The 19,270-nt window shown below is 44.0% G+C and overlaps 1 protein-coding gene across 4 annotated transcripts in view; it reads left to right on the top strand.

Annotated features, from left to right (window-relative positions):
• GSTCD (glutathione S-transferase C-terminal domain containing) overlaps nucleotides 1-19,270 on the top strand; it is a 102,859-nt gene that overhangs the window by 67,088 nt on the left and 16,501 nt on the right. For all 4 annotated transcript variants that reach the window (XM_075608720.1, XM_075608728.1, XM_075608736.1 and 1 more), the window contains 2 exons: nucleotides 7,471-7,586; nucleotides 15,413-15,457. In XM_075608720.1, the coding sequence (XP_075464835.1) occupies nucleotides 7,471-7,586; nucleotides 15,413-15,457 (161 nt within the window). The remainder of the gene's footprint in view (nucleotides 1-7,470; nucleotides 7,587-15,412; nucleotides 15,458-19,270) is intronic.

Here is a 19,270-nt window from a genome sequence, read left to right as displayed (position 1 = left end):
ACCCCATGATGAAATGGCTAAACATGCAGTCTATAAAGGTAAGTATTCTTTTCCATTCATAGGTTCAGACTGCTGTTTAAGCGTCTATTTTAAATTGAACCAAATATCATACATGTCAGCAGTATAGTTGTAACTATAACGTAATAAGGCTGTATACAGTGAAGATTTATCTCAGGATAGAACCAATCTAATCCATCAATACAGATTCCTTCATATAATATGTCAAAATTCTTAGGTACTGTCCTCCCTGTATCGCATGTATAAGTATATTGGTATATAGCAGTAATATCTCAGTATAGTACCACTTATATGTACCAGATATGTGTACTAGATATCTGCTCAATGCATAAAGTACAGGCATACCCCGCATTAACGTACGCAATGGGACCGGAGCATGTATGTAAAGTGAAAATGTACTTAAAGTGAAGCACTCCCTTTTTCCCACTTTTGATGCACGTACTGTACTGCAATTGTCATATACGTGCATAACTGTTGTAAATAACGTATGTGTAACAGGTTCTATAGTCTCCCCGCTAGCGCACAGCTTCAGGTACAGGTAGGGAGCCGGTATTGCTGTTCAGAACGTGCTGACAGGCGCATGCGTGAGCTGCCGTTTGCCTATTGAGCGAAATGTACTTACTCACGAGTGTACTTAAAGTGAGTGTCATTAAAGCGGGGTATGCCTGTACTCCTGTATTGTAACCATAAATACAGGCGGTCCTCGGTTATCCGACGCAATGCGTTACTCAAAATGGCGTCGGATAGCGAAGCGTCGTAAAGCGAAACCCGTTTTCCCATAGGAACACTGTTTAAATCAAACATTCCGTTCCTGAAGGCATTTTTAATGCTAAAATATACAGAAAATGTTACTCAAGCAATAAGATATGCAGCACACACATAGATTATGATGGAAACATTATATTTATTGATTCCAGAACTGTAAAATAAAACTATAAAAATAAAACTATGCTGTATTCTGTACAGAAATGTACATGAGCAAAAAAAACACATCAATTATTGGAGGAAGATGATTGGGGGGGGGGGATCTTCAACAGACAACAGACTTTTTGGAGGTGATGTAGGTGGAGTTGAAGGTTTCGGCCTCTTGAAGAACCTCTTCATTGAAGTCTGGACAGATCCTTTCCTTTTCTGCCTGTAGATTTCTCTATAGCAGCTGATTTGGTTAGACACCCCACAACTGACTGTTGAACTCCGTTCAATGTTAGGGTCATTGTCCTCAAATATGGCCAGTGCGCTATCAATGTGCTTGAATGCCGCAGCCAAAATTTGCTTGACAATGATTTACGTGGCTGTGGCTGTGCCACATCAGCAGATTGGTGGGCCTCCTCTTCAGCAATTTTTTGCTCTTCTAATTGCATGAGGTCTTCATTGCTCAACTCGTTAGAATGTGAGGCGAGCAACTCCTCAATATCCTCGGTTTCCACCTCCAAGTTGAGATCTCTGGCCATTTGCACAACAGTTTCTGTAACTTCAGCAACAGTCTCTGTAAGGCCTTGGACATCAGACACAAAATCAGGGCACAAATTACGCCAAACTCCATTTAAATTGGATTGTTTCACCTCATTCCATGCCTCTCCGATGTTTCTCACTGCATGGAGAATGTTGTAACCCTTCCAAAATTCTTTTAAGGTTGGACCACCTTCCACATCGGTTGCTCTGATGGCCTGAGCAAATGTTCGCCTAAGATAGTAGGCCTTGAAGGAAGCGATAACCCCCTGGTCCATCGGCTGTATCAATGAGGTGGTGTTGGGGGGCATGAACACCACCATGACGTTTGGATGATGGTCATCCAGGTACACGGGATGGCCAGGAGCATTGTCCAGGAGCAGCAATGCTTTGAAATCGAGGTTCTGGTTCATGCAATATAATTGCACAGCTGGAATAAATTGATGCTGGAACCAGTCCTCAAAAAGGCTCCCTGTTACCCATGCCTTACGATTGGACTTCCAAATCACTGGAAGTGCGCTCTTTGCATAACCCTTGAATGCCCTAGGGTTTTCTGCATGATAAACAAGCAAAGGTTTTAGCTTGAAATCACCTGCAGCATTTGATCCAAGCAGAAGAGTCAGCCTGTCCTTTGCAACTTTAAACCCGGGCATAGATTTTTCCTCTTTTGCTATGTAGCTTCTACTGGGCATTTTCTTCCAGTAGAGCCCAGTCTCATCAACATTGAACACTTGACGTGCGCAATAGCCACCGTCCTCTATAATTTTGGCCAATGTAACAGGGAAGGTTTTAGCTGCCTCCTCATCCGCACTAGCAGCTTCCCCGGTCACTTTAATGTTATGCAAGTTTGCCCTCTCTTTAAACCGCATAAACCAGCCCTTACTTGCAGTGAACGTTTCCTCAGTGGTCCCTTCTCCATGCTGTTGCTTAATGTCCTCATACAGACTCAAAGCCTTGGCCTGAATTAGGGCTAAACTAATGGGCACATGACGCTGGGATTGATCTTCCAGCCATATGATGAGGAGTTTTTGTACCTCAGCAATATGCCCAGCACGTTGCCTTATTGTTGTACCTTGCATAGGTGCTGAGCCCTTGATCTGTTCCAAGATTCTTGCCTTGTCTTTGATTATTGTCACAATAGTTGTGCGAGGTATATCCAAGGCACGTCCAATTTCTGTGTTCGTCTCTCCTTTCTCAGAGCGCTTTATTATGTTTTGCTTGGTCTCCAAAGTTATAGATTTTCTATTCCTTTTTGGAGTAACAGTACTTTGCTTTTTGCTTTGATCAGCCATGGTTTAGGGCCTAAAATACACCACCAAACCTTCACACAGACTGTTCAGAATGATTTCCCTAACCTGCAGCCGTCTGGTTGTTCATTTGTAGCAATTTTTTAAAGCGTCGTAAGAGCTTCGGATAAGCCGTTCGGGCGTCGTAAAACGGGCCATAGGGATGCATTGACAAGCGTCGGATAAGCCGTTCGTCGTAAAACGAAACGTCGTAAAACGAGGACAGCCTGTATGTCTGTATGTTCCGTGATACAATAAGTCCTTTGGTGGAAAATAGTTCTCATAATACCATCTCATAAGTTGGGACAACCACCGTTACTGAATGCATATGTATACATGCTACAGTGTGGATTCCCTATGTGGATCTTATCAATAGTCTCACATAAGGAAATCAGAGCACAACCGTCACAAAACAATGATAGATAGGACCTGATCTTCCCGGTCCCTATAGGTCATTATAGGTCAATAGACCTAATCACAGTAATTATCTGTTGGACCACTGTAGTCCGCCTATTGAACTCCAAAATAGAGTGCTATTAATAGAGGGAACCTTTTTTGATCCTTCTGGGATCAACACTGTTAATATAGTTCATTTTTCCCTCTAAGCACCTGTTTAAATTCATTTTCACTACATAATGTACATATGGGATGAGCGGTCTTATCCCCTTTATACACTGGCGACACACTTTATTCGAGCTTGGCTAGTCCCACGAATTCGGGTATACCCGGGTGTATTGAGGTTTGTGACTGTTTTCTGCCCGAGTACATTGAGTTATTTTCCAAGCAGGGATTGAAGCATTTTATTCCCGCTGGCTGCAATACTGCACAGTATATATATATAAACTGCATTACAATTCATGAATTTATGCCATCTGGTAGACACGCGAAGCATTGCAGCCTATTAAATCCTAATCATTATCATTTAACAGATCAGCCGCCCATCAGCCAGGCATGAACCCAGGCTGGGAAGGCAAATGCAACGGGGCTTGTCAGAGGTTAGGAGCGGCGCATTCCAGGTATCTGCCAGGTACATACCGGGTATTTGCTCGAATAAAGTGTGTCGGTGCAGTATGTGTAACCAGGATAGATCCAAAGATCATATTATTCCAACTGGAACCAACTTTTATGTTGGCATATAGTAGTAAATCTTCTCAAGACATATTTTTAGAAAATGTTAACATTTCTGTGGTAAATACATTATTTGGACCGTTATTTGATGTATTTAGTTAATAAAGACAATTTGCCAGTCCTCCAAGTTCTGTTCTGTGTCTGCAAAGTAATGATGAAGCCACCAGTAGAACAGGTAAACATAGTAGCTGATAAGCTTGAAGCCAGGATGCCTGGACAAGTACAAAGCCTACTTCTTGTTTACCAGATAAGTAAATAAGTAAAACTGTTACTTGGAAAGTATTTCAATCTTGCTAAGAAGCTAGTTACACTAATAAGCTGTTTAAAAGAAATGTTGGACCCGCTACACTCTGCACTGAACCTCTGAATGTGATTTTTCATGTACTATCGGCTTTGTTCACTTGAGTTGCAGGTACGTTCTGCTTTTCCCAGTGTTATGTCTTAGTGTGTACCTTAGATAATGCATGTTTTACAATTGTAGTGCTATCAAATATTTACCAACTGCGTGAGCATTAAAAAATATATATTTTGGCGACCGATAACACTAAAGTTAATTAACCTAACAGTCAAAAAATAAATAATGAGGAATTTTGGTACAAAATATATTGCCTGTTAATCCTTTTAATGTGAAGGGATATAAGCCTGTAGAAAGGTGCTTTCTAAATAAGCCGCTTGAAAAATGGATGGCCGTTCATCTTGTTATGGAAAGAAAAGAAAGACCGACATCTCCCCTCAATTTGCTTATCTTGCAACAATCCCCGCGATGAAAGGAGGGTTTTATGCTTCAGAATTCAGTTAAACCCCCGACTGACAAGCTTTCCACACCAAGTGAACAATGCTGCGAGTAAGACTTTCACAGCTTTCACAACACCATTTAGATTCCTGAAACACATCAGCGAAGGTAACATCTCTGGTTTATCTAGGGAGGAGAGGTGAGAGAGAGGTGGGGAGATTGTGGGAGGTTACAACTGCAGTACATGTCAATTCCTGACTGCTTCTTTCTGTATTTACTTTGGGGTTAGAGCCATCAATCCTGTGAATGTAAATGCGCCTCCAGCGGTTTCTCTTTTCCGTGTGCTGACAGTGGTGCTTTTCAATGGTCTCTCTCCCATGTTTGTACCTTTTTTTTCTAAACTGCTGCTGAAAACCGTCAAAACAAATGTTGGACGGCATAATGAATGTTCATAAGAACAAATACTTAGCAGAAAAAGGTTTCTGATTCGGGAGAGTGGAACTATGTTAAGCTCTAGCACAGGGGTGGCCAAACTCAATATTCCAGAGTCACGGACGGGCCAGGTGTTAAGGATTTCCCTTCAGCACCGGTGGCTCAAATCAAAATGACGAGCCACTTGTGCTGTAGCAGGGATATCCTTAAAACCTGGCCTGTTGGTGACTCTTGAGGACCCAGTTTGGCGACCCCTGCTCTAGCACTTTTGCCAGCGATGTTCTGTATTGTGAAAATTAAAACGGCAGCATTTCACAAAGGCGACTAGAACTATTTTTTGACAGTGGGGTGCTTACAAACAAATGTGGAGCTAATGAGAACATTTACAAATTTGGTAATTCCTAGATCTTTCTTATATATGACGGTAAACACAATGCTTACATAGAATTGTTAACTCTTTCACTAGTGGAAATTCAGCAGCAGTCTTGGGTAGCAATCATGCAGTCATAGCAATCCTGCTGATATGGAAGTGGACAGTCCTCCTGATGACATGAATGGAAGGGGACGGTCCTCCTAATTACGTGAATGGAAGTGGACGGTCCTTCTGATGACGTGAATGGAAGGGGGGGAAGGTCCTCTTGATGGTGTGAATGGAGGTGGACAGTCCTGATGACGTGAATGGAGGTGGGCGGTCCTCCTGATGACATGAATGGAAGGGGACGGTCCTCCTGATGGTGTGAATGGAAGAGGACGGTCCTCCTAATTACGTGAATGGAAGTGGACGGTCCTTCTTATGACGTGAATGGAAGGGGACGGTCCTCCTAAAGAAGTGAATGGAAGAGGATGGTCCTCCTGTTCGTGTGAATGGAAGGGGACGGTTCTCCTGATGACGTGAATGGAAGGGGGGGAAGGTCCTCCTGATGGTGTGATTGGAGGTGGACAGTCCTCCTGATGGTGTGAATGGAGGTGGGCGGTCCTCCTGATGACATGAATGGAGGTGGACGGTCCTTTATTGCTGTTTGGATCACGTTCACCAAACACATTATTAAATAAAATTAAATGTGAGCAAAGGTCTCTATTGATTTTCAATTTAGTTAGTCAAATTATTTTCATCTTATTTTTGTGTGTTTAGTAATTAATGTTTCCTGCGTGTCAATTTCAGTGTGATTTTAATATAGCTTGGTTCTGCAAAAATAAAAAAAAGGTTTAGGAAAACAACCAATTTCTCATCTCTCCTGAGTGACCATTTAATAGTTTTCTGTCCCATATGTTTTCTGCATATGAAACATCGGACAAGATAAAATAAAATAGGATTTTCAGATGAATCAGAATGATCCCTCTTTTGACATGCCCTCCCTGAGTTAGGGCATCATCCCGACAACTTTAGTTAATTTTGTTTCTGCTTACAGTATGTGTTAAGTGTAATCCCAGCTAGTAATGGGCTGAACCACTGTAAGTAAGAAGTACAAGGGTTTCATTTGGAAGAAATTAACCTGCGTGGTTATAGAATCACCAAAGACTATATACTTCCTGCTCTCTAACTAGTAGATATTCATTATTAGAAAGGTGTTACAAAGAAATCAGTTAACAAGCTGCAAGAAATCGCAACACTAATAATTTCCCCTAAGCAAAGGAAGGAAACGACATCCCCAAAGCAAAGGAAGGAAACGACATCCCAAAAGCTCATCGGTTATATCAAATACAGCCGTTCGATTTCGCTGTTTGCTTTTTTTTGTACTGCAGGATTCATTCATTCATGCGTCACACCTTTCATTATTGTGTCCAGTATTTTTGGAGAAGCCAGCTGACTACCCTATTTGCTAAATTGATTACTTTTTGCAGGAAAAATTCTAATATGCATATGCGTTTCTGCACTGCTGTGACCTTACCATATCACTATGGTAAATTACCTTGGAAAATAATTAATGCATCAATCTGCAATGGAAGCAGAGCCAATATGCCAGACCAAAATGTTGTGCACCTACAGTTCTTAAAAAGTAAACATTGAAACATCCTTATACTGTATATTATTTCACACTTTGAAACACACACGCTTATTTACCATAGTACAGTAGTATTTTAGTCAAGGTATATTTTGCTCATGCTAACCTAATTTGATGCATTGATGTGTCTTTCAGTTTACAAGCTCATTTTACCCACCCTTGCCAAGTATCATCTGCATGATTTAGGATTACACTGTGGAAGGTCTGCTCATTAAGCACACGGCCTCTGGTAATAGAAAATGGATATTTTCCCAGAAGATTGAAGAAGGATTTTTTTTATTGCAATAGGTCTTCTCTGTCCTGTTAAATTAGTTCTGACATAATCCTTTCACTGCAATCCCTTGCAGACCCTAGCAGCAGCAGCAAAAGTGTTAATGATGTACAAATTAGTTAAAAAGCTTCCATGTATCCTTTTTCTCAGGGAAAATGTCCAGTGATCGGGCTCTGAGGAAACAACAGCAGCTGAACAATCTTTTATCGGTGGTGACTCACATTGCTAAGCCTGGACACGTTATTGTGGACTTTTGCAGTGGAGGGGTAAGGCCTCTCAACATGTATTCCCGTTAACACCGTACCTGGCAGATTACAATGATTTATAAAGATCGAAAAAAGTCTCAATCATGTACAGATGCAAGCTTTGAATAAGCCCAATATGCTATTGCCGCGAGCAATTCTGCAGCGGACTGCTCCAAAAGCACACTTCCCAAATATCTCACAATGCAAGTGAAGCAAATATGGCACATGGTAAATACCATGATAGATCGATGCAAATGGGCTGAACATTACTTATGTGTAATGAAACTTAGCTGTACAGGCATAGCCCGCATTAACGTACGCAATGGGACTGGAGCATGTATGTCAAGCGAAAATGTACTTAAAGTGAAGCACTCCCTTTTTTCCCACTTATCGATGCATGTACTGTACGGCAATCGTCATATACGGGCATAACTGATGTAAATAACACATTTGTAACAGGCTCTATAGTCTCCCTGCTTGCGCACAGCTTCGGTACAGGTAGGGAGCCGGTATTGCTGTTCAGGACGTGCTGACAGGCGCATGCATGAGCTGCCGTTTGCCTATTGGGCGATATGTCCTTACTCGCGAGTATACTTAAAGTGAGTGTCCTTAAACCGGGGTATGCCTGTATAATGCACATTTGTGTCCCTTGCGACCACTTTCTGATTCTGGGGTGGGCAGGGAAACTGCACCAGAGACACTCATAAACACAACTGAATCCTTGACTGTACATTTTTTTTTTGTTCACCTACGTTCAGGTCCCTCTCTAACAATTTTTGTCATTTTCAAAAGTTTGAGTTTTTCAGTTAGACCGTACTCCACCCCACAACACCACTAAGGTCTACAAACCCTCCTTCACAAGTGATTTTACTTCATGCTATGAATTACGCAGAAGTTCTAGTCTACTCGCTCCTGGTTCATGTATAATCCGTGCAAAGACAAATGATGCAGCAAGGTTTATAGCCAGTGATCTTGCAGTAGGATTACAAGGGAGATAATTTAGCCATCCAAATCCCCTGCAGGTGTCTAACGTGAAGGCATAAATAAGGTTAGAAGCTGTTTTAAGATCATGGGCACATCATTTTAAGCATAAAAGAATGAACCAAATACCATGGTGCTCACGTATTCTTGACCAGCGTTGAAGCAGATGTAGCACTGGCTCAAATAGTTTTGTAGTAACAATTAGGTTTTCTGTTATTGATTTGTGTACCTATTTTATGTTCTGTAGTTTAATTTTGATCAAATTGATATATCATTGGCAAATAAGTCAAAAACAAGGAATCTGCGCTCGAGCTGTCCTATAATTTCTACTGGAAAGATCCCCTTGCAGCTGTGCACGCTGGAGCAACTCCCCAAACGCTCCTAGAATTGAGAACCCCCAAAAAGAGGGATCTCAAAAAAGACAGAAGAAAATGCCACACAGCGCACCAAGGATCAGTATTAAAAATATAACAATTTAATATCTGGTCAAATGACCACACATAATTTATCCAGTAACAACTGAATAACACAATTTACAAATACCAACACTGAAAAAATTATATAAATAATGAAAACACGATATACAACGATTACATAAAATACCAGAACTATCCCCCACGAGGATACTAAACTGGCACTGGCTTCTATGAAGCCTATACTTTAAATCCGATTTGTCTGAAAAATATTCAAATAAGATGTTCAACATCAGCCAAGGTGATTATAAAGCCACAATGAGGGGGACAGATACTAGCCACAAGCGGCAGCAGGTAGCCGTTGCTGGCGCTGATGTTCGCTCTGGACCGCACCAGCACTTGGCAAAAACTTTTCTCTGCTCGTGCTTCCTGGTTCCTCTGTCCCAGCCAATGGATGAGCGCATTGAGCAGCCTCTCGTGACCTCTACGCGTTTCGCAACAGCGTGCTTCGTCAGCTTGCAAACCTGCTTACAGAGTTCCATGTACCATAGTAAGCTCCCCCGGCACAAACCTGCTTACAGAGTTTCATGTACCATAGTAAGCTCCCCCGGCACAAACCTGCTTACAGAGTTCCATGTACCATAGTAAGCTCCCCCAGCACAAACCTGCTTACAGAGTTTCATGTACCATAGTAAGCTCCCCCGGCACAAACCTGCTTGCAGAGTTCCATGTACCATAGTAAGCTCCCCCGGCACAAACCTGCTTGCAGAGTTCCATGTACCATAGTAAGCTCCCCCGGCACAAACCTGCTTACAGAGTTCCATGTACCATAGTAAGCTCCCCCGGCACAAACCTGCTTACAGAGTTCCATGTACCATAGTAAGCTCCCCCTGGCACAAACCTGCTTACAGAGTTCCATGTACCATAGTAAGCTCCCCCGGCACAAACCTGCTCTCAGAGTTCCATGTACCATAGTAAGCTCCCCCGGCACAAACCTGCTTACAGAGTTCCATGTACCATAGTAAGCTCCCCCGGCACAAACCTGCTTACAGAGTTCCATGTACCATAGTAAGCTCCCCCGGCACAAACCTGCTTACAGAGTTCCATGTACCATAGTAAGCTCCCCCGGCACAAACCTGCTTACAGAGTTCCATGTACCATAGTAAGCTCCCCCAGCACAAACCTGCTTACAGAGTTCCATGTACCATAGTAAGCTCCCCCGGCACAAACCTGCTTACAGAGTTCCATGTACCATAGTAAGCTCCCCCGGCACAAACCTGCTTACAGAGTTCCATGTACCATAGTAAGCTCCCCAGGCACAAACCTGCTTACAGAGTTCAGTGTACCATAGTAAGCTCCCCCGGCACAAACCTGCTTTCAGAGTTCCATGTACCATAGTAAGCTCCCCCGGCACAAACCTGCTTTCAGAGTTCCATGTACCATAGTAAGCTCCCCCGGCACAAACCTGCTTACAAAGTTCCATGTACCATAGTAAGCTCCCCCGGCACAAACCTGCTTACAGAGTTCCATGTACCATAGTAAGCTCCCCCGGCACAAACCTGCTTACAGAGTTCCATGTACCATAGTAAGCTCCCCCGGCACAAACCTGCTTTCAGAGTTCCATGTACCATAGTACGCTCCCCCGGCACAAACCTGCTTACAAAGTTCCATGTACCATAGTAAGCTCCCCCGGCACAAACCTGCTTACAAAGTTCCATGTACCATAGTAAGCTCCCCCGGCACAAACCTGCTTACAGAGTTCCATGTACCATAGTAAGCTCCCCCGGCACAAACCTGCTTACAGAGTTCCATGTACCATAGTAAGCTCCCCCGGCACAAACCTGCTTACAAAGTTCCATGTACCATAGTAAGCTCTCCCGGCACAAACCTGCTTACAGAGTTCCATGTACCATAGTAAGCTCCCCCGGCACAAACCTGCTTACAGAGTTCCATGTACCATAGTAAGCTCCCCCGGCACAAACCTGCTTACAGAGTTCCATGTACCATAGTAAGCTCCCCCGGCACAAACCTGCTTACAGAGTTCCATGTACCATAGTAAGCTCCCCCGGCACAAACCTGCTTTCAGAGTTCCATGTACCATAGTAAGCTCCCCCGGCACAAACCTGCTTACAAAGTTCCATGTACCATAGTAAGCTCCCCCAGCACAAACCTGCTTACAGAGTTCCATGTACCATAGTAAGCTCCCCCGGCACAAACCTGCTTACAGAGTTCCATGTACCATAGTAAGCTCCCCCGGCACAAACCTGCTTACAGAGTTCCATGTACCATAGTAAGCTCCCCCGGCACAAACCTGCTTTCAGAGTTCCATGTACCATAGTAAGCTCCCCCGGCACAAACCTGCTTACAAAGTTCCATGTACCATAGTAAGCTCCCCCGGCACAAACCTGCTTACAGAGTTCCATGTACCATAGTAAGCACCCCCAGCACAAACCTGCTTACAAAGTTCCATGTATCATAGTAAGCTCCCCCGGCACAAACCTGCTTACAGAGTTCCATGTACCATAGTAAGCTCCCCCGGCACAAACCTGCTTACAGAGTTCCATGTACCATAGTAAGCTCCCCCAGCACAAACCTGCTTACAGAGTTCCATGTACCATAGTAAGCTCCCCCGGCACAAACCTGCTTACAGAGTTCCATGTACCATAGTAAGCTCCCCCGGCACAAACCTGCTTACAGAGTTCCATGTACCATAGTAAGCTCCCCAGGCACAAACCTGCTTACAGAGTTCAGTGTACCATAGTAAGCTCCCCCGGCACAAACCTGCTTTCAGAGTTCCATGTACCATAGTAAGCTCCCCCGGCACAAACCTGCTTTCAGAGTTCCATGTACCATAGTAAGCTCCCCCGGCACAAACCTGCTTACAAAGTTCCATGTACCATAGTAAGCTCCCCCGGCACAAACCTGCTTACAGAGTTCCATGTACCATAGTAAGCTCCCCCGGCACAAACCTGCTTACAGAGTTCCATGTACCATAGTAAGCTCCCCCGGCACAAACCTGCTTACAAAGTTCCATGTACCATAGTAAGCTCCCCCGGCACAAACCTGCTTACAAAGTTCCATGTACCATAGTAAGCTCCCCCGGCACAAACCTGCTTACAGAGTTCCATGTACCATAGTAAGCTCCCCCGGCACAAACCTGCTTACAGAGTTCCATGTACCATAGTAAGCTCCCCCGGCACAAACCTGCTTACAAAGTTCCATGTACCATAGTAAGCTCTCCCGGCACAAACCTGCTTACAGAGTTCCATGTACCATAGTAAGCTCCCCCGGCACAAACCTGCTTACAAAGTTCCATGTACCATAGTAAGCTCCCCCGGCACAAACCTGCTTACAGAGTTCCATGTACCATAGTAAGCACCCCCAGCACAAACCTGCTTACAAAGTTCCATGTACCATAGTAAGCTCCCCCGGCACAAACCTGCTTACAGAGTTCCATGTACCATAGTAAGCTCCCCCGGCACAAACCTGCTTACAAAGTTCCATGTACCATAGTAAGCTCCCCCGGCACAAACCTGCTTACAGAGTTCCATGTACCATAGTAAGCACCCCCAGCACAAACCTGCTTACAAAGTTCCATGTACCATAGTAAGCTCCCCCGGCACAAACCTGCTTACAGAGTTCCATGTACCATAGTAAGCTCCCCCGGCACAAACCTGCTTACAAAGTTCCATGTACCATAGTAAGCTCCCCCGGCACAAACCTGCTTACAGAGTTCCATGTACCATAGTAAGCTCCCCCGGCACAAACCTGCTTACAAAGTTCCATGTACCATAGTAAGCTCCCCCGGCACAAACCTGCTTACAGAGTTCCATGTACCATAGTAAGCTCCCCCGGCACAAACCTGCTTACAGAGTTCCATGTACCATAATAAGCTCCCCCGGCACAAACCTGCTTACAGAGTTCAGTGTACCATAGTAAGCTCCCCCGGCACAAACCTGCTTACAGAGTTCCATGTACCATAGTAAGCTCCCCCGGCACAAACCTGCTTACAGAGTTCCATGTACCATAGTAAGCTCCCCCGGCACAAACCTGCTTACAGAGTTCCATGTACCATAGTAAGCTCCCCCAGCACAAACCTGCTTACAAAGTTCCATGTACCATAGTAAGCACCCCCAGCACAAACCTGCTTACAAAGTTCCATGTACCATAGTAAGCTCCCCCGGCACAAACCTGCTTTCAGAGTTCCATGTACCATAGTAAGCTCCCCCGGCACAAACCTGCTTACAAAGTTCCATGTACCATAGTAAGCTCCCCCGGCACAAACCTGCTTACAAAGTTCCATGTACCATAGTAAGCTCCCCCGGCACAAACCTGCTTACAGAGTTCCATGTACCATAGTAAGCTCCCCCGGCACAAACCTGCTTACAGAGTTCCATGTACCATAGTAAGCTCCCCCGGCACAAACCTGCTTACAAAGTTCCATGTACCATAGTAAGCTCTCCCGGCACAAACCTGCTTACAGAGTTCCATGTACCATAGTAAGCTCCCCCGGCACAAACCTGCTTACAGAGTTCCATGTACCATAGTAAGCTCCCCCGGCACAAACCTGCTTACAGAGTTCCATGTACCATAGTAAGCTCCCCCGGCACAAACCTGCTTACAGAGTTCCATGTACCATAGTAAGCTCCCCCGGCACAAACCTGCTTTCAGAGTTCCATGTACCATAGTAAGCTCCCCCGGCACAAACCTGCTTACAAAGTTCCATGTACCATAGTAAGCTCCCCCAGCACAAACCTGCTTACAGAGTTCCATGTACCATAGTAAGCTCCCCCGGCACAAACCTGCTTACAGAGTTCCATGTACCATAGTAAGCTCCCCCGGCACAAACCTGCTTACAGAGTTCCATGTACCATAGTAAGCTCCCCCGGCACAAACCTGCTTTCAGAGTTCCATGTACCATAGTAAGCTCCCCCGGCACAAACCTGCTTACAAAGTTCCATGTACCATAGTAAGCTCCCCCGGCACAAACCTGCTTACAGAGTTCCATGTACCATAGTAAGCACCCCCAGCACAAACCTGCTTACAAAGTTCCATGTACCATAGTAAGCTCCCCCGGCACAAACCTGCTTACAGAGTTCCATGTACCATAGTAAGCTCCCCCGGCACAAACCTGCTTACAAAGTTCCATGTACCATAGTAAGCTCCCCCGGCACAAACCTGCTTACAGAGTTCCATGTACCATAGTAAGCTCCCCCGGCACAAACCTGCTTACAGAGTTCCATGTACCATAGTAAGCTCCCCCGGCACAAACCTGCTTACAGAGTTCCATGTACCATAGTAAGCTCCCCCGGCACAAACCTGCTTACAGAGTTCCATGTACCATAGTAAGCTCCCCCGGCACAAACCTGCTTACAGAGTTCAGTGTACCATAGTAAGCTCCCCCAGCACAAACCTGCTTACAAAGTTCCATGTACCATAGTAAGCACCCCCAGCACAAACCTGCTTACAAAGTTCCATGTACCATAGTAAGCTCCCCCGGCACAAACCTGCTTACAGAGTTCCATGTACCATAGTAAGCTCCCCCGGCACAAACCTGCTTACAAAGTTCCATGTACCATAGTAAGCTCCCCCGGCACAAACCTGCTTACAGAGTTCCATGTACCATAGTAAGCTCCCCCGGCACAAACCTGCTTACAGAGTTCCATGTACCATAGTAAGCTCCCCCGGCACAAACCTGCTTACAGAGTTCCATGTACCATAGTAAGCTCCCCCGGCACAAACCTGCTTACAGAGTTCAGTGTACCATAGTAAGCTCCCCCGGCACAAACCTGCTTACAGAGTTCCATGTACCATAGTAAGCTCCCCCGGCACAAACCTGCTTACAGAGTTCCATGTACCATAGTAAGCTCCCCCGGCACAAACCATACTTGCAATATTATTATAATTCACTTGAGTGTTGTTGAGATGATGTGACTAAAATACACGGTCACGCCATCCATAATTCACTGAAAAACAACATTTCGCCACTGTAAACCTCTTCTTTTACTTCTCTCATGCTGCATCATGAAAGACTGCTCATCTTTCACCATTTCTAATATTTTGTTTTAAATTGGGATTTTAGTTACAGATTTAAGAGACACCAGAATCATAGATTGTAAGCTCATCTGGGCAGGGACTGTCTGTAAAAAAAAAAAAATGTATGTGCTGCGTATCGCGCACTATACCGTAATTGTGAAGCATTTTGAGTCCCATTGGGAGAAAGCGCGTTATGAAATAAAGTTGTTTATATTTTGCCAAAGTAGGTGTAATTAATAGATGTAACTAAAACCCCTATTGAAATGAAACTTGCTTAGAGAGAAACATGCGTGGTCGCAAGACAAATTGATTTGCCTGAAAACCCTAAACACAAAGGAAGCGCTTCGATTTTTAATCTTGTACTGGATTAGTGAGGCTGATTGAGAGCTCACCTTTTTTTTTCTTCTCCTTTCACAGGGTCATGTCGGGATTGTCTTGGCTCACATGCTGCCGTTATGCCAGGTAAAGCATTCAATTCATAGGAAGATGCAGCTTTGACTCTTCTGCTACTAAGTAAATGCGTCCAAGTATGTCGTTGGATGGAAAGGGATGAAGGGAAACAAAAGCTAATACTTAGAGATGCACTCCCTTTTAGTCAAGGTCTAAATGAACTCTTTTTTTCTCCCAGTACTGTAGAATACTGTACTTCCTAACCTCCCATCTGTGTTTCCCCTTTCTATTCATAAAAACTAAAAAGGGAGCTTAAAATAAAAGCCACTCTCTTTAGCAACTCTTCTTTATTGCTATGCTGTGTCTTTGCTGAGGAAGGAGGATTTTAGTAAATAGGGCCATAGAAGCAGGAAACAATTGTGGATTTTTCCATGAAACATAAACAGATGTTGATCTAGAGTTATATAGACTTACTTTATAATGTTATATAAAGCAGCAGAACACCTTGCACTACGTCTTCTTTTTTTGTTGTTCTTGGATTAAAGCAGGGGGGTCTCCGGAGCAGAACCCCATTCATTTCAGCTCTGGGGACACACTGCAAAGGAAAAAAATGGTGATAATAGCGCTAAGAACTAAACAATACTTATTGGTGTACAAACACTTGAAATACCTTAAAATAATAAGGCGAGGGTGCCAAGAGATGCTGACCCAAAAACAAAGTCAGTCGTAAACACCAAAAACAAAATACAAACCGGCGCCTAAAATTGTCCAAAGATAGTCTATTGGAGATCCAATTGGACCGGGACACACAGATCCACTTCCAGTCTTGTGCTTCCAAAGTTGTGACCACGACCGGATGTGACGTGATATGTGGAATCAAGCAGAAAAATAAATCATAGTGCAAACTGCTACCCAGAGGGACATACAGTACAAACAGTAAACAAACAGATAAAACATAGTGCAAACTGCTACTATTAGGGACATAACAGTACAAACACTAAACAAACAGATAAAACATAGTGCAAACTGCTACCCAGAGGGACATACAGTATACACACTAAACAAACAGATAAAACATAGTGCAAATTGCTACTATGAGGACATACAGTGCAAACACTAGACAAACAACAAAGACAGATACAGGCAAGGCTGACTAAATGGGAGAGCTAATTTTAATACAACAGATAATTTGAAATGCAGTTGAGAACACAACAGCAGGTCCGGTTATTCTAAAAACCAAAATCCTACTCGCGACAAGTCAGAAGTAAATGCGCGGTGGATTATGGACACGAGAATGCAGCAGCTTGTCCACCAGTGGCGTTGGGCTGATTTGGAAGCAGCTTCGACGCTGCAACACCTCCTAGTTCGATCGTCCGTCGCTGGGGGTGTGCTTAGGGGCAGATCTTTCTCTCACTGCTACAAACTGGATGCGCGTGGCACACAGCCTGCAAGTGTTCGTGACGGAAGCTCAGGGAGTAAAATCAGGGAGTAAAATCAAAACGCGTTGGATTTTACTCCCTGAGCTTCCGTCACGAACACTTGCAGGCTGCGTGCCACGCGCATCCAGTTTGTAGCAGTGAGAGAAAGATCTGCCCCTAAGCACACCCCCAGCGACGGACGATCGAACTAGGAGGTGTTGCAGCGCCGAAGCTGCTTCCAAATCAGCCCGACGCCACTGGTGGACAAGCTGCTGCATTCTCGTGTCCATAATCCACCGCACATTTACCTCTGACTTGTCGTGAGTAGGATTTTGGTTTTTAGAACAACCGGACCAGCTGCCTGCTGTTGTGTTCTCAACTGTATTTTAAATTATCTGTTGTATTAAAATTAGCTCTCTCATTTAGTCAGCCTTGCCTGTATCTGTTTGTTGTTTGTTTAGTGTTTGTACTGTCATGTCCCTAATAGTAGCAGTTTGCACTATTTTTTATCTGTTGTTTGTTTAGTGTTTGTACTGTCATGTCCCTAATAGTAGCAGTTTGCACTATGTTTTATCTGTTGTTTGTTTAGTGTTTGTACTGTCATGTCCCTAATAGTAGCAGTTTGCACTATGTTTTATCTGTTGTTTGTTTAGTGTTTGTTCTGTATGTCCCTCTGGGTAGCAGTTTGCACTATGTTTTATCTGTTGTTTGTTTAGTGTTTGTTCTGTGTGTCCCTCTGGGTAGCAGTTTGCACTATGATTTTTTTTTCTGCTTGATTCCACATATCACGTCACATTCGGTCGTGGTCACAACATTGGAAGCACAAGATTGGAAGTGGATCTGTGTGTCCCGGTCCAATTGGATCCCCAATAGACTATCTTTGGACAATTTTAGGCGCCGGTTTGTATTTGTTTTTTTCTGGGGACACACTGCTTCCCGACATACTTACCTCTGTAGGGGAATGCTAGTATCTCTGCAGCCAGGGAACTTGTGCGCCTAATGAAACGGCGGCGTTTAAATGTCCCGTGTCACACGGTCAGTAGACAGCAGTGAAGTCGTTCCTTGCGGCTTCCTGTTGGCCTGTGTGACCTGGACATTTAAACGTCGCAGTGATACTGCCATCACCTACGGACGAAAGGATCTATGGAAGCAGGGGGACACCCTGAGCTAAAATTGATGTGGATCAGCTCCGGATCCCCCTGCTTCAATCATATAAAAAGATAAAAAAAAAGATGTAATGCATGGTGTTTTGCTACTTTAATGGCCGTAAGTTAAATTAGTCATATATTTTTAAGATGGCTGCTTTGTGCTTTATAACAAAATGTAGTTAATTAGCGAAATCAGTTTACTTTTCTGTCAATGAGACAAATTGTGAGCATGTAGAAAATTACTGTCACAACATTTTGAGAGAGATGTATCAAGATGATGCAATTTGCTCCAAATCGTTCCTAACTCATCTTATAAATTGTTTATTGGCACAAATGGCACCAAATTGGTTCAGGCATTGATACAGTACATTGGCCCAAGGTAATGTAGAGTTAAATTGACATTGTTTGCACGTGTTATGGAACAAAAAAAATGCTCCAATCTGCTCTACTTGACACATGGTTCCGTCACTCCATTTGTAGGGTAACCGTGGTAATTGATAGCTGATGACCTTTTGTGATTTCCCACACTATGCTGAAGTAAAAGGAAAACAATTGTTTGCCATGTGCTCAGAAATGTCCGATTGATCAGGCATCTCATTTCCTGCATGAAGCAAAATAGAAAATCTATTCTGCCCGGTAAAACAGGACTTCGAGCACCTCTATTGCTATTGTGCGGGGTGGAAATCAGGAAACCGGTTATGTAAGTTGGAAACCGCATAGGAAATCCGGAATGAGTCAACAATCCAGGGCTTGAAATAATTCTTTTCAAATGACCGGACAGTAATAGGTTTGCCAATAGTTACGAGAGGATCCACCTAGAATATCAATGTACGCCGCCTGAACCAATATTATATGAAACAACTGTCCATGAACAATTCATCTCTTTAAAGCGACCTACACCATGTTCTTCCTAGGTTTACGGGGGTGGGAGGGGGGGGGGGGTTAGGAGAACCTGGACAAAAGCTTGGCAGTTCAGAGTCCTGTATGCTTTAGTAGCTATTTCAGTTAACAAAAATATGGCTTGATTTGAAACCCCCTAGTTCAGGGGTTCCCCGACTCCAGTCCTCAAGGGCCACCAACAGGCCAGATATTAGGGATATCCCTGCTTCAGCGCAGGTGGGTCAAGCGGTGGCTCATTGAAGACTGAAGCAGGGATATCCTTAAAACCTGCCCTGTTGATTGCCCTGGGGGACTGGTGTTTGCCCCCCCCCCCCCCCTACCCTAGTTCTAATGATTTTTCTTTCTAGACAACCCAGTATTCGAGATGAGAAAAGTTGCCCTTGTTCGGTTCATGTATATTTATGCAGACTTGTATAAAG

This window comes from Ascaphus truei, chromosome 1 (genome assembly GCF_040206685.1).
Source record: "Ascaphus truei isolate aAscTru1 chromosome 1, aAscTru1.hap1, whole genome shotgun sequence".
NCBI lineage: Eukaryota > Metazoa > Chordata > Amphibia > Anura > Ascaphidae > Ascaphus > Ascaphus truei.
This window is presented reverse-complemented; position numbering and strand designations above follow the sequence as displayed.